The 16893-nt window shown below is 38.3% G+C and overlaps 1 protein-coding gene across 1 annotated transcript in view; it reads right to left on the bottom strand.

The window, feature by feature from the left end:
• Positions 1 to 16893, bottom strand: part of CHAF1B (chromatin assembly factor 1 subunit B) — a 40072-nt gene that overhangs the window by 19766 nt on the left and 3413 nt on the right. Inside the window, exons 3-5 of the mRNA XM_036745970.1 lie at positions 16760 to 16877; positions 16374 to 16477; positions 8592 to 8688 (exon numbers count right to left, since the gene is read on the bottom strand). Coding sequence (XP_036601865.1) covers positions 8592 to 8688; positions 16374 to 16477; positions 16760 to 16877 — 319 coding nt within the window. The remainder of the gene's footprint in view (positions 1 to 8591; positions 8689 to 16373; positions 16478 to 16759; positions 16878 to 16893) is intronic.

Here is a 16893-nt window from a genome sequence, read left to right as displayed (position 1 = left end):
TCTATATAAGTTAGTTTCAATTTATTGTTTATATATTTATTAATTTACATACTATTCCCTCAACTTCAAATGTAAACTCCTTGAGAATACTAACCTTTTTTTGCCTTTCTTTATATACCCTGTGCTTTATACAGCTCTTGGAACTCAGTAAACACTTAATAACTGTTCATTAACTGATTGGCTCACCAGTTCAGTTTAATGGTCACCTGCCACTACCCAGAATTTAGGGTGATGATCAAGGTTGCCAAAGGGAACAGGAAAGCAAGGAAGCAAAGGCAAACGGGAATGGAAGAAGAAAGACTCAGGAGAGGCGAGGAGTATGGAAGTGATCCAACCTTCATCAGCCATAGTAGCCTGGGTGAACTTGCTCAGTGACACCCCTTAGTGAAACACTTGCCACCCTCATAAAACAAAAAGAGTTCCTACCACATCTCAACCCTTGGTGGCAAGGTCTAAAAAATTTCTAAGTGATCATCCACTATAAAAACAATCTTGAAAAAATTCCAGCAACTGAAGGAATTTAATACAAATACTAATGTGAAACAACTCCTTAATTCACAGTTCATAAATTTTCTGAGTTAAAAACAATTATGATAGGCAGGAACAGTATCATCAGCATCAGTTCTACCCAATAGATGATGACACCTTGGACATTATTATTGGTCATTGTCACAAGTCTGGATCATCTGCATCAAGACAGTTAAGAGGTCAAAAATCTCCAACATGCAACCTGTCCCAGGGCCTGAGTTGGTACTAAGACTGGCCCTAGTTCCTATACCCTGGCCTATGAGATAAAACTTCCCCCTCTGCAGTTGATCCATCGGGGATGGTACCAAATATTGAATACTTGAGAAGTCTACTGAACTGATCCAACCATTCTGGAGAGCAAGAAGTCTACTGAGAAGTCCTTCTTCTATGGGGGCTCAAGCTCAAGTTTCAACTTCATCCAGGGACTAAAAGTTATCAACAAGTCAGCTAAAGTTTCCTTTTTCCTCATGTGAATTCCTGTTTGTCATAAACACACACACACACACACACACACACACACACACACACACACAGGTTTCCTCTTCCCCCAGGATAGTTTGGATAGCTTCTTCCCAGAAAAAGTTCATCACAGTAAGGGGTGAAATTATTGGGAGGTCTGATGCTTTTTTAACAACACTGGGCAGTTAAAACTTGAGTGTGTACATATACAAATACATATATACACACACAGACACAAAATGTTTTAACTTTGATATATGCTATCTATCACCATAATATGTATCATACGTAACATATAAACTTAACATATATACTAGGTAGAACCATCAGTAAGCCAAGTAATATAATATTTATTCCTCAAGAACTGGGTCCACTTTAGGTGTCCAAGGCTATAACCTATTATAGTTCACTATAGTCTATTACAGTCCAAGGCTATAACCTATTCTTTCTTCAAAAGAAAAAACAGGTATCTCAGTAAATGAGGACTATCCAAACATCACTAATTACACCTGAAGCAGTAGGAGAGTACTGGGAAAGGAGTATAAATCCAGTCACCAAACCCATATTAAAAAAAAAAAATCTCTCTCTCTCTTGCTTACCTCCATTGAGCAATGGCTAAAGAGGGAATTCATCTTTATGGGGTTGAGTATAGAGAACTCCACAGTTTATCCACCTAAAAATGGACAAAGGGCAATCCTCGTCTGAAGTTTGGATTCAATCAGTTTTGCAAGAGCACATTATATTTAACCTCTCCCAGTAAATGGAACTCTTTACAATTTGACACATACTACAAATTGCCCCCATTAGTATATGGTCATTAGCTATTGCTCTAATAATTCATAGACTTGCTGGTAGATGTAGCCTTGGGATTCAGGTAGACCTGAGTTCAAATCCAGCCTCAGACACCTAGTAGGTATGTAAACCTGGGCAAGTCGCTTAACCTGTTTGCCTCAGTTTCCTCAACTGTAAAATGGTGATAACACCACACAGTTATTGTAAAGAGCAAATGAGATAATATTTGTAAAGCACTGAGCACAGTGCCTGGTACATAGTAGGCACTTAAGAAACGCTTGTCTCCTTCCTGCATACCCAAGTTCCTAAGTATTAAAATCCTCCAATCCTCTGACTCCATCAGTAGACAAAGTCACTTCTCAAGAACTGGTGGTGGGCAGTAGGGGCAGGGGGAGGAAGAGCATTGAGGAGGGGAGAGAAGAGAAAAGGCCCTAAGTGAGGCTCTGTTACAACAGGCTCACCCTCATGATCACCTCTGATACTGTTTTCCCTGATTACAGCTTTTATAGGCAGGGCTTAATGTATTCTCTAGAGACACCTCTAGGTCAGAGGTGCTATCTTCCACTCTTAGCCTATTAGTCCCCACCTCCATAATCTTTGCCTCTCTCATGTGTATGAAAAGTTTTCTTCTGATTTCAAGGCATTGGGAGAGGGGTGAAAGGGGGAGAAGTGGGTCTTCTATCTTGCCCAAGTTGGAAGTGCAGCGGCCATTAAGGGCCCAGTCCCAACAATGATTAACATGGAAGTTTTAACCTGCTACATTTTTCTGACAGGGGCTGATTCATTCCTTTTTAGGCAGCCCTGGTGGTTCACCATCTTTGTGCCAGACTTAGGGTATTCACCAGAGCTGCTTTGGCCCCACTGAAGCTCAGAACTCTGGAACTCAAGGGATTCTACCAGTCGCAGCCTTTACCAGCATGCCTTTACCAGGCATGAGCTACCATACCCAGCTAAGGTATGGTCTTTAAGAATAAAAAGTTCAATACAGACTTCCAGAAAAGAAGGCTGCCTGAACAGAATTATATAGTCTAGCTCCCACGTACCTACTATAGCAAAGCCCTAAAAACTGATAATGATCAAGAAATCCAATGAGAAACTAGTATAGAATGATAACAGCATAAAAGACCACAGATAATAAGAAAGGTATTCCTAACAGCAAGAAAAATAGATGGAGATAGGAAGGAAAGGTTAAGAAGGAGGATAATACTAGGAAGAAAATACTGATAAGCAAAACAAACTTCCTGATCCAGAAAGGGGAATTAGAAGAAAAGAAAAGAAGAAAAAAGAAAAGTACAAGCTAAAGAGCTGCTCAACAAATGGAGAATGGATGAACAATTGTGGCACATGAATATAATATTATTGTGCCTTAAGAAATTATGAAAAATGGAATTTTAGTTGGAACTTAAAGGAAGACAATTGGGCAGAGATGAAGAACCATGTCAGGCAAGGAAGATAGCCAGAGAAAATGCCCAGAGCTAAGAGATGGAGTGTCTTGTTCTTGGAATAAGCCAGGAAGGCCAATGTCACTGGATCAAAGAGTATATGGCAAGGAGTAAGTTGTAAAAAAACTAGAAATGTAGGAGAAGGCTAGATTATGATGGGCATTGAATGCCAAACAGAGCACTTCTATTTGATCCTGGAGACAACAGAGAATCACTGGAGTTTATTGAGTAGGGGAATGACATGGCCAGACTTGTTTACCTCAGTTTCCTCATCTATAAAATGAGTTGGAGAAGGAAATGGCAAACCGCTGCAGTATCTTTGTCAAGAAAATCCTACAGGGGGTCATGAAGAGTCAGACATGAATGAGGAACAACTGAACAACAACAATATATGAGAGGTATTTAATAAACATCATTCTTTTAAAATCACTGGGGAGCAAAGATAAAAGGGGCGGCAGGAATACACTGTTTGTGGAACTTTGAATTGGCCTAACCATACCAAGTATCAATTTGGAATTAAGCACAAAAATTAATTAAACTGTTTATATCCCTTGACTCAGCAATCCCAGTACTAGCTACATATATATACTAAGGAGAGGTTTCTGAAACTCTGGAGAAGGGAGCCAAGATGGCGGCTGGTAAGCAGGGAATAAGGTGAGCTCCGTACGGAGACCCTCCAAAAACTTGGCTCTGAACCAATTATAGAACGGCTGAACCCACAAAACAGCAGAGGGAAGTAGGGCTCCAGCCCAGGACAGCCTGGATGGTCTCTGGGTGAGGTCTATCCCACACAGAGCTCGGAGCTGGGAGCTGGGAGCTGGGAACGGAGTGGAGCAGAGCCCAGCCTGAGCGGCGTGGACCACCCAGACCAGAAGCCGAGCGGAGGGGGCCCTAGCGCCCTGATTCAGTGAGCTGTGGCAGTTACGAGACTTCTCAACCCACAAACACCAAAGACTGCTGAGAAGGTTAGTGGGAAAAGCTGTGGGAGTGGAAGGAGTTTGAGGTTCCGCTTCCAGCCCCGGGGGCAGCGGAGGTGGGGCAGCTACAGCTGTTGTTACTTCCGGCTCCAGGCCCACCTGGTGGGAGGAATTAAGTGGTGGATCAGAGCAGGGGTGCACAGCCTGCCGAAGATCTAAGCCCAGTTCAGGTTGGGGAAGGAGCAGTGCTGGTGTGGCAGAGCTGGCACCTCCCCCCCCCAAACGTGGAACATAGAACTCTGTAATCTACAAGCAGTCGTACCCCACTGAAAATATCAAGGGTCAAGTTAGTTGGCTGGGAATATGGCCAGGCAGCGAAAACACACCCAGATTCAGTCTCAGACTTTGCATTCTTTCTTTGATGACAAAGAAGACCAAAACATACAGACAGAAGAAATTAATAAAGTCAAAGAGCCTACAACAGAAACCTCCAAGAAAAACAGGAACTGGTCCCAGGCCATGGAAGAGCTCAAAAAGGAGTTGGAAAAGCAAGTTAGAGAAGTAGAGGAAAAATTAGGAAGAGAAATGAGAAGGATGCGAGAAAACCATGAAAAACAAGTCAATGACTTGCTAAAGGAGACCCCAAAAAATACCAAAAAATACACTGAAGAAAACAACACCTTAAAAAACAGACTAACTCAAATGGCAAAAGAGCTCCAAAAAGCCAATGAGGAGAAGAATGCCTTGAAAGGCAGAATTAGCCAAATGGAAAAGGAGGTCCAAAAGACCACTGAAGAAAATACTACTTTAAAAATTAGATTGGAGCAAGTGGAAGCTAGTGACTTTATGAGAAATCAGGATATTATAAAACAGAACCAAAGGAATGAAAAAATGGAAGACAATGTCAAATATCTCTTTGGAAAAACCACTGACCTGGAAAATAGATCCAGGAGAGATAATTTAAAAATTATTGGACTACCTGAAAGCCATGATCAAAAAAAGAGCCTAGATACCATCTTTCAAGAAATTATCAAGGAGAACTGCCCTGATATTCTAGAGCCACAGGGCAAAATAGAAATTGAAAGAATCCATCGATCGCCTCCTCAAATAGATCCCAAAAAGAAATCTCCTAGGAATATTGTCACCAAATTCCAGAGCTCCCAGATCAAGGAGAAAATACTGCAAGCAGCCAGAAAGAAACTATTTGAGTATTGTGGAAACCTAATCAGAATAACCCAAGATCTGGCAGCTTCTACATTAAGAGATCGAAGGGCTTGGAATGCGATATTCCGGAGGTCAATGGAGCTAGGATTAAAACCTAGAATCACCTACCCAGCAAAACTGAGTATCATGCTCCAAGGCAAAATATGGACTTTCAATAAAATAGAGGACTTTCAAGCTTTCTCAGTGAAAAGACCAGAACTGAATAGAAAATTTGACTTTCAAACACAAGAATCAAGAGAAGCATGAACAGGTAATCAAGAAACGGAAATTGCAAGGGACTTACTAAAGTTGAACTGTTTTGTTTACATTCCTACATGGAAAGATGATGTGTATGATTCATGAGACCTCAGTATTAGGGTAGTTGAAGGGAATATGCATATATATATATGTTTATGTATATATATAAGTGCATGTGTATGTATGTATGTACCTATGTGTATATGTATGCATGTGTATGTAGGTATATATGTGTGCTTTTATATGTGTATATACATACATACATACATATATATATATATATATATGTAAAAGAGAGAGAACAGACAGGGTGAGTTGAAGATGAAGGGAAGATATGTAAAAGAAATAAAATGAAATTAAGGGATGAGAGAGCAACATACTGAGAGAGGGAGATAGGGAGAGATAGAATGGGGTGGATTATCTCGCATAAAGGTGGCAAGAGGAAGCAGTTCTGTGGGAGGAGGGGAGAGGGCAGGTGAGGGGGGAATGAGTGAACCTTGCTCTCATCAGATTCGGCCTGAGGAGGGAATACCATACATACTCAGTTGGGTATCTTACCCCACAGGAAAGAAGAGGGAAGAAGATAAAAAAAAATAAAAGGGGGGGGGATGATGGAGGGGAGGGCAGATGGGGGTGGAGGTAATCAAAACAAACACTTTGGAAAGGGGACAGTGGGTCAAGGGAGAAAATTCAATAAAGCGGGATGGGTTGGGAAGGAGCAAAATGTAGTTAGCCTTTCACAACATGAGCATTGTGGAAGGGTTATACATAATGATACATGTGTGGCCTAGGTTGAATTGCTCAACTTCTTAGGGAGGGTGGGTGGGAAGGGAAGAGGGGAGAGAATTTGGAACTCAAAGTTTTAAAAACAGATGTTCAAAAACAAAAAAAAAGTTTTTGCATGCAACTAAAAAATAAGATACACAGGCAATGGGGCGTAGAAATTTATCTTGCCCTACAAGAAAGGAAGGGAAAAGGGGATGAGAGGGGAGGGGGGTGATAGAGGGGAGGGCTGACTGGGGAACAGGGCAACCAGAATATATGCCATCTTGGAGTGGGGGGGAGGGTAGAAATGGGGAGAAAATCTGTAATTCAAACTGTTGTGAAAATCAATGCTGAAAACCAAATATGTTAAATAAATAAATTTAAAAAAAAATTTAAAAAAAACCTAAAAAAAAAAAATATATATATATATATATACACTAAGGAGATCAAAGAGAAAAATAAAAGATACAATCTATACCAAAATGTTCATAGCCATACTCTGTGGCAGCAAAGAAATGGACAGAAAATGGGTGCCTATCAATTGAGGAATGACTGAAAAAAGAGGTGACATATTTATATATTATAGTGCATTAAGATATGAAAAATCTGAAGAAATGTATGAGAGCCAGAGTCACATAGTGGCTAGGGTACTGGACTTGGAGTCCGAAGATCTTTGTTCAAATTCCACCACAAACTCTAAATCTGATATATTATCCTGGGTGTCACTTAATCTCCTTGGGACTCCATTTTCTCATTTAGAAAATAAAAGAGTTGGACCTGATAACCATTAAGGTGATTAAGAATGGCAAAATTAGCAAAAAGTGATAAAATTCAATGTCTGCAGAATTGGAAGGAAACAGGCATTATATAGAGGAGATGGTTGGCTGGTATAAACATTCTGGAGAATAACATGGCAATATACAATATGTCACAAAATTGATCATATCTTTTGATCCACTGTTTACTGAATTTATCTTTAAAATACAATATACTGGGGAAATAGGGATCTAGTTTTATAAAAATATTCAAAGCTGATTTATTTGGAATACTTTAAAATGTACAGGATGTTTTTACATAAAGGAAAGTAAAAAACTGGAATTAACCAACAAATCTAAAAACTGAAAGATGGTTAAATAAGTTCTGGTACATCAATATTACATAATATTAGTGGTATATTGTTAATGTTATTATGTTAATGTTACTCTTATATAAATAAGAAACAGAAATGAAAAACATAAAAGTAAATATGGAAGAACTTCTGTGAGGTGACAGAAAAGAAATACAGGACTAGAATAATATATTCATTGTTGACTACATTAAACAAACAAATAAACAAAAACGTAGTAGCAGTTAGTAGTTATTTTTTATGTAGTACTTTCTATGTGCCAGGCACTGTACTAAACACTTTAAAATTATAATCTCATTTCATCTTTACAACAAGTACTTCAGGTTGATTTGAAAGGGGCCGAAGAGAAAAAATATTTTTGTTTATTGTTCATTACTTTACATGATTATTCTTTCCTATATGCTAAAAGTTTTATGCAAGATTTCTATTTTTATTTTGCATGTTTGTCACTAATTATAAGTATTACATTTCTAATCAATAAAGAATCCACATATATCATGATATCCAAAAAAATGTCAAAAGATCTAAAGGAAGATTCTCAAAGTCTACAGGCTAAACTTCCAGACTGTTTACAGGAGGATATGAATACGTTGAGAAGGCATAAATGGATTCTGATCTTTATCAGTGGAAGGAGTATACAAAACAATGAAATCATAAGATGACTGAATATTAAAAAAAAAAAGGAAAATGTTAGAATCGCTCCAAAAAGACCCTATTTTATAACTCCCTATTTTAAAATGTCCTTTACCATGATATTCAAACATATTTAAAGAAAATTAGGAATCTGCACCTGCTTAAGTCATTCAACAAATATTTACTGAGCACCTGTTATGTACAATGTCTTCTAGTAGATGTTTTATAATGAATGCTTGTTCTACCAGAGGAAAATATTAGTCATTTGATTATTTAGAAAATCTAAAATAGGAGAAAAAGGTAAAATGATAGAAGTATTACAGTTATAAAAGATTAATACTGGTTAAAATATAGCTATTAACACTCAAATTTATTGCATATGGCTGTCACTAAAAAATAACCAACATTAAATGTCACTACAATTTCAAGAAAGTGCAGAAAGAGATAGTTCCTAAAGCACTGACTCACCTGTCACAGCTCAGCGTAGCAATATATTGACCCAAGGGATCCCAGGTGACTCCTTGTACATAACTCTTGTGCTCATTAAATATGGAAACTTTTTGTCCTAGAAAAGCACACCAAATAATATAAACCCTCTATTCAAGTTTAAATGACGTAAATTACTAAGTAATATTCACCTTGCAGTGTTCACTTGAAAACTAACCATGTTCTTCTGGCTGTGATATTTATTATGTTTATGTCTTGTATTATTTAATTTCTTGTGTTTACATATTTTCCTCCAATTAGAATGCAAGACTTTTGAGGGCAGGGACCATGCCTTGCTTATTTTTGTAACACCTCTCCCCTCCATATCTCTTCCCTGTCACATAGCACAATTCTTTTCACTAGATACTAAACAAAGAAAAGAAATTGATCTGCATTGGTAGAAGAAATTTCCTACCGTGAGCTACATATCCAATGAAATAACAGGTCCAGAAGAATACCAAATAATTATTTTCATTGTAAAGCAAGCTGTAAGTATAATACAATGTACAAACACATGCCTCTTCTGATAATACTTGACAGAATTGTGACAGAATTCTTTCTGCCTAAATTCCAATAGGAAATTGAGAGAGAAATACTTCATTTATTCAAAATACTGCATCTAAGGAATTACCCCTTTCATATGTGACTTTTGATCACTGAAAAAGGAAGAAAATGAACTTTTGAAGCAGAAAAGGAGTTTCTGTATAAAAAAAACAAATTAAATTAACTTGGAAAGATATGATGGGTATATGGAGAGTTTAATAGCAAAAAGAGGCAGAAAAAGGAACATTTGTTTATGGAAAACTGATAAAATTCTAGTATGAAGAAACAGTTTTTTCCATTAAAAGCATTGCTAGGAGGACCAAATAGAGAAAAGGATCTGTTTGAAGACACAGAACTGGCTGAGGCTATGGGCACTGTAGCTCATTCACTTGCACATAACTTTTTTTAGAGATTGAAAGGTTAAAGTCACAAGGTGGTAAATCAAACAACTGTTTGGAGATGATGAGATGATTCAGTAAAGACTCTCGGCTTCATAACTAATAGAAAGGCCATTTCATGAGGTTTTCCTTTTAAAGGAAGGATGTGTCACGGAGCACCAGGAGGCTCAGACTTGAGCCACTAAGTGCACTGAAAAGCCCAGCTGGAGGAAGGGACAGACGTAAAGGCAGAAACTGAGTGAGAAGACAAGTAGCAGGATAGCAGTGGACAAACAGGCTCGAGCTGTGGTACTTGGGGGCTGTTAACTTGAAGCTAAGTCTCATTCTGGGGACTGGCTGAAGGTCACGAGCCTTTGAATTGGAAGAGCTGAAGTTGGCCGCAATTTCAGCTATCGCCCTGTCTACAGACTGAAAGGTGAGACTTCTCAGAAGCCTCTGGTTAATTTGTGCTGCTCCCTCTAGCTGGAAGTCAGGTATTGCTGTTGCTTTGCTGTAAATATAGGTTGAAGCTGATTAGACAAACCTGCATCTCACTGAGTGAAAAGGTGGGAGGGCTTGTCTGCATTACTCAGAAAGTTAGCTTGGCAGTTCACTAGCTTAAAGGAATTGTTTATTATCATGATAGTGTAACTACCTCAGGACCCTTTTAAAGGTAACTGCCAGGTAAAAGATTTTGTCACTACTTCATCAGTTCCAGAGGTGAAGAGGTTTACCCAGCAAGAGCAGCGAGGACCAGAAGGGGGCCAGTTAGCCGAGAAACAGCTTCAAGGACATCAAGGCCTGAAGCAGAATTCTCTGCCGCCCCAAGAACATGTAATGTCCTCATTCATACATCTCCTGGATACGTTTCTATAAATATGTACCCACTCTCCCCCACAGATACTGTATCCATTGTTGGGAGAATGTGACCCAGGTTTATGAGGTAACTGTGATGTAGTTTTTATTTCCACATTGCTTTATAAAATAATCATGATGTATCGAATATTATTGATTTTACCTTAAGTAAATGTTTTGTTTAGGATTTAATGATGTCATTATCATGACTTGTTTTATGTAAATGGGAAAAATACTGGTGGAGGTTCAAGTCCCACAGTGACAAGTAGAGGAATATATCCCACCCTCCTGCTCCCCCTACCCCCCACAACAGGGTTATCGGTAAGACCTTGAGTTTGAAGTGCAGTCACATGGGAATAGTCTTTCTCTGGGAACCCAGGCTTGCCAGTATGAAGACAAGTTGGGATGAGTGAACCAGCCCAGAGAAAAAGACTGCCCATGCCCAGTTCCACATATTACCTTTTGTGTCTGTGTGAGTATGAGACGGAAGGAAGTGGAGAAGAAAATCCATGTCAGGCATTCCACACAAAATCACAAATTTTAGATATATAGGGTGTTTTTAAACACACACACACACACACACACACACACACACACACACACACTTTCCTGAGGTAGCAAAGGAAACAGAATAGCATTCAATAATATGTGAGTTTATATGGCAACTGAATTCTATGTATAAATATAATTTCCTCTAAAGATATTTAGGGAAGAAAAAGAACAAAGGTTATTTAAGATTTATTTCAAGTTCTACTGCTAAACATAACCGTTTATTTATTTTAACCAACATGTCCCATTTCCATCATACCTTGGATTCCACAACAGTTTATATACTCAGTTAACATTTTCATGTACTGATACCTAAATACAGGCACAGAGAATCTAAAAAAAATTATCATTCACAAAACAAGTATAACCTAAACCCTGATTTATGAATTTTTTTGCATATATAATTCTTTACATACAAATATAACAGTACTGACTACCCAGTGTGTACTATGATTTCTTTCTCTAGTAACTGATGGTAATGGGTTTCTGTCGACGCATCCATAGTCTCATCCTAGTCAGGTGACCAAAAGCATGAATTGAATTAGGAGTCATCTCTCAGACCAAGGAGAACAGCAAAATTAGTTTTCACCACAAGGAACAAATTTATATAATCTTGGCCTCACTAATTCTAACACTTAGGTTTACAACCAGTCACAGACAGTTGTAACACAAATAATATATCAACATTTATATGAAGTTGTACATAAACACTAGACAGACAGATGAATAGAAGGTTGACATGGTGTACTTAGTTGAAATGGAAACAGATTTATGGAAGAGAAGAGAGTTGTGAAGGCTATCCTAATTAGCAGGAAGACATCTTGGGAAAAAGTAATGGACAAAAGGTACAGAATGCAATATACATTTTTAGATACAGCCATTGTGTTGATTTGTTTTACTTGGCTATACTGATTTGTTACAAGGAAAGTCTTCCACTGGGGAAGAGTAGTAAGTACTGAGGATGATGAAACCTAATGTACCACGTATGGGTGGAGCTGTGAATGGATACAGTCATTCTGGAAAGCTTTTTGGAACTATGCCTCCAAAGTTACTAAACTGTGCATACCCTTTAACCAAGAAATAGTATTACTAGGTTTATACCTCAAGGGGATGGAAGAAAAAAGAAAAGGACTCTTATGTCCAAATTATTTATATCAATTCTTAATAGAGAACTTAAAACTAAGGGGATGATCATCCACTGGGAAACGGCTAAACAAATCATGGAATATCAATGCAATGGATATATATAACAGTACCACGAGAAATGATGAAATTGGATGATTTCAGATAATCTTAGAAAGACCTAGATGAATTGATACAGAATGAAGTATATAGAAACCTGGAGAAAAATGTATATCATAACGATATCACAAAGAAAATCAATGCAATAACCATCTACTAGAAGACTAATGACAAAGCATGCCAACTACTTCTTGACAGAGATTCAAGATGAAGAATAAAACATACATTTTCAGACAAAATCAATGTGGGAATTCGTCTCATTTGACAATGCATATTTCTAACAAAGGCTTTTTTCCCCCAAGGAGTAAGAAAGTAGGGAGAGTAGCTCACCTCTCCCCCACCCCCAAAAAAAAATAACAAAGAAAGAAAAAAGGGTTTTTGAGGCATCTTTTTTTTTTAAGCAGGGAACAGGAAGAAGCACAAACAAGGAAAACAGCTTTGAAAGGTGCATGCTGAACTTAGAAAAGCAAGCTGTATATAATAGCGATTTGCCACTTTGTATACAACCTTCTTATTCTGTTTGTTAAGTTCAAGATAAAATTAATTTTAGTTTAAGATACATTTTTCTGGGATTTTTTTGTATATTGAAATATCAATATTTATAAGAGTTCATAATAAAAAAAGAAGATTTATATTAAAAAATAATAGTAATTGGAGAGAAGAACCCTTTAAAAAAAGGGTGGAGGAAGGGGGTGAAACTATTTGAGTTTATTCTAGTCATGAAATCAACCACTACGTAGGTAGGTAAGCCAAATCTGCAATCAGGAGTGATGAGGGGTAAAAGAAATTCTTTAAATTGTAGTAACAATGATCTGATTTCTAAAGAGAGATATGATGGTGCAATTAATCAACCAGTGAGCATTTATTAAGCATTGAACAGTCTTCTTAGACATCACTCCCCTAAATGTACTCTATGGCCCAGCCATACTGGGCTATTTACTATTCCTTAAACATGATACTTGCTATCTCACTTTGGTGCCTTCGCAGTAAGTAGCCCCTCAGTCATCCAGGCATTGTGCTAAGTGTTAGGGATACAAAGAAAAAGCAAAAACAGTCCCTGACCTCAAAGATCCTACATACAATTGGGGGGATACATGTGCATATATGGGTAATAAAAAAGATACAAAGTACAGTAGTTACAAGGTAGCCTAGAACAGAAACCTTAAGGGTGGAAGGCAGTAAGAGTTAGGGGACCAGGAAAAGCCTCCTGGAGAAGGTAAGAGATGCAGGTGAGGAAAGAAAATTGCAGAAATTCTAGAAAGGAAAGGGGGAAAGGCAGAGACAGGAGATGGTACAACATACGTCCAGAACAGGAAGCTAGCCAGTACAGTTGGATTTTTGAGTGTGTTTAGGGGAGGAGAGACGGGGATATTGGAAAGACAACAGGGAGACAGACTGGGAAGAACTTCATATGACAACCAAAGATTTTGTTTGATCGTGGAGATTCCAGGGAACCACTGAGATTTACCAAACAGGGGATTGACGTGGTCAGTTCTGACTTTCAGGAAGATTACTTTAGCAGCTGTGTGGAGGATGGGTTGCAGTGGGAAAAGATGAAGCAGAGACACCACTCAGGAGACTATTACAATACTCTAGTCCTGAAGTAATGAAAGTATGAACCAAAATATGAAAGGGATGAATACAAAGAGGTTGCGGACAGAAACAGCAAGAACTGACTGGTGAGTGAGAGAAAGGAGTTGAGGAAGTGGAGTAGTTGCAAAGCAGAGTGACAGAGTGAGAAGACTGCCTGTGACAGTAAAAGAGTTCAGAAGATATATGGGTCTGGAGGGGAAGAGGGGAAAGAAAATGTTAAATGTGAAAAACCTCCAGCTCATTCTGTTTGAAATGCCCACTAGCCAGTTAGTGATATGGGATCAGAGCTCAGCAAAGAGACCAAGCTTAGATGCATAGATCTGGGAACTGTCTTCTCACAGATGATGGCTGAACCCATGGGAGATGCTGAGAACATCAACTGAGAAAATACAGAGAGTAAAGAGAAGAGGGTACAGGGCAGTGGGCATGACACGGATGAAGATCCAGCAAAGGAGGGTGAGAAGGAGCAGTCAGATGAAGAGCAGAACAAAAGTGTCAAGAAAACCCAAAGAGGAGAAAATATCCAGGAGGAAAAAATAGTCACAGTGCCAAAAGTTGCAGAGAGGTTAAGATTGAAGAAGACTGAGAAAAGGCCATTAGATTAGGTATTTAAGAGATCATGTGTAGCTATGAAGAGAGCATTTTCAGTTAGAAGAAATAGGAAGTTAAGGTATTTGAAGGAACATAAAATATATGCTAAAGTATCCTAATATAAAAGCAGGAGTTAAGGTAAAGAAGGCTGTGAGTGAGGCATTGAACTAATTCAGAAAGGAAGATGTCCTGGAGTTCACTAGATAATAGCCACCAATATCTGGATTGGGTAATAAATTTGTATAGAGCGAGTCTCAAAAGTAGCTGGATACAGGTGGTAGAGGGAAAGTCTGAAGGTGGTAAGAAGCCTTCCAACTCCTCTACCAGGACCAATGAGCTGGGAAGTATTAAAGTACAACCAGTACTGGAAAGGAGGAGCAGGGATGCAGTATTGTCCAACGAGAGTTAGGTCTCAGTGAATGCTAGAAGATGGGAAAAGCAAGAGAGGAAGAGGTCGAAATGAAAAGAATTTTGTTAATTATAGATGAGAGGGCAGCTAGGTGGCGCAGTGAATAGAGCACTGGCCCTGGAGTCAGGAGGACCTGAGTTCAAATCTGGCCTCAGACACCTGATACACTTACTAGCTGTGTGACTTAGGGCAAGTCACTTAACCCCAATTGCCCTGCCTTCCCCCCTCCAAAGGAAAAAAAATATATATGAGAAGTTTTGGAGGGCACATTGGAAGGCAGGTCTGGAATGCGATATAGGGTTAAGATGGATGAAGATGGAGTAGATGGCTGGAGTTGGTAGGAGGGGTATGTTATTTAGCAGTTGATTGTTAAATATCACTAAGGTAAGGACATTAAGAAAGGGTGAGAACATCCTAAACTTGGGTGAATGTATTCAGACAGAATATCTGTAGATGGGAAGAGGTCTACTGATTAAAAGTAGATGATGAGAAGGTTCATGGGTCTCCACTAAGCAGCTATCCAGTGATGCCCCAGGCATGGAATACTCATGGAACCTGGTTGTATAAATGTACCATTCATTAGAAAAATCAACTTTCCTGAAAAGAGGTTGACCACTGCCACTCCTCAAAGAATTATGGTACTAGTATGACTAGAGATGGGTGAGAGTAACCAACAGTAGTGAAGAGACCAAAAAGTGCTGTGTAAAGGTTAGTTTTAAGAGGTATATTTGAGCTCTCTGTTCTACACAACCAAAGAAAAACTCAAGACTGAGCAAACCTGAACGCAGTGTGGAATCAGTGCGTCTTACTTTGTTTTGCTTCTAGAGTTTTTGACATTATTGCATAGGGCTATGGGTACACTAGACATTGCCACCTTGGACCATTTTACCATGAGAAACCTTGCTTTTGACTATATCCTGTTAATATGTTACTTGTTACCAGAATGTTTCAGCTGCACCTAACAACTCTGAACTTTTCTCCTGTCTTTCAATTCTATACTACTTCAATTTATCTTTTCTCAAAAAATATATAGTCAAAAGACTATAAATTGCACATATTTTGTCCAGGTTTGGCAAAAAATTTGGTTATGGCATCTATTAGTGTGTCTCCAGTCTTTTTTTTTTCCTTAGAGCTATGAGAAATGGAGAATACCTTAGCCAAACTGAATCAATTTTTCAACACCACTAAGTCAAATTCATGTATGGCAAGAGATTTTGTGTAAAGAAATTCCTTACTGACTTTTCTAGCTATTTTTGCTATGAGACTCTTCTGATCTCATTGTCGTCAGGGAAGAAGACTCACTCCTTGAATGTCTCCTATTAGATACCCAAGAATTCTCTTCAACACTGACAGTTACGTAGAGTTCTTGGCAATCTCACCAAGCATTCTGGTGCCCAAACAATGAGGCCAACCCACTACCTACTGCCAAACTCAACTGCTAGATTCAGGTAGAAAAAATTTTTATCCCTACCTTTGGAAAGTTGACCACCTGAGTAAATCCACTGAAGGTTTTTTGTTTTTCTTTTGCTTAGTGCTTTTAATTTCCATGTAGTATGGACTTTATGTTTTCCAAAGATAAAAATGCCAAAAGAAATTATCAGTTACCTTTACCAACATCCCATATGATAGCTGTATTATCTACAGAGGCAGAAGCCATTAAATTTCCATCAGTCATCCAGCAAATATCATACACATCTTCTAAGTGCCCTCTAGAATGCAAATTAGAGGCAGAAATATATTAGATGTTATCTTAGTAGTGTGGTTTTTTAAACATAAATTGTTTTAAAACAGTTATTTTGGTTTTTATGTATATTAGAATGAGATTTCTTTAAACAAAATTCTACTGAATTAGAGACCACATATTCATACATAGCTACAGTCAGCGACATCAAAATAAATTTGTAACTTAAAAAAGCAAGCAAATTTAATTGAATTTTGTATTAAGATATTTTAACTTGAAAAAGATATCTCTGTCATATATAGTAAGTTACCTTAATGTTTTAATGACAGCCCAATTTTCTTTATTCAGTTGTGCCTCATCCTCATCCTGAAATGCAATTTGTTCTGGCTCCTTGTTATCATTAACCTTCCACAACAAAATGGCAGCATCTGCAGGGTATTAAAT

This window comes from Trichosurus vulpecula, chromosome 2, assembly GCF_011100635.1.
Source record: "Trichosurus vulpecula isolate mTriVul1 chromosome 2, mTriVul1.pri, whole genome shotgun sequence".
NCBI lineage: Eukaryota > Metazoa > Chordata > Mammalia > Diprotodontia > Phalangeridae > Trichosurus > Trichosurus vulpecula.
This window is presented reverse-complemented; position numbering and strand designations above follow the sequence as displayed.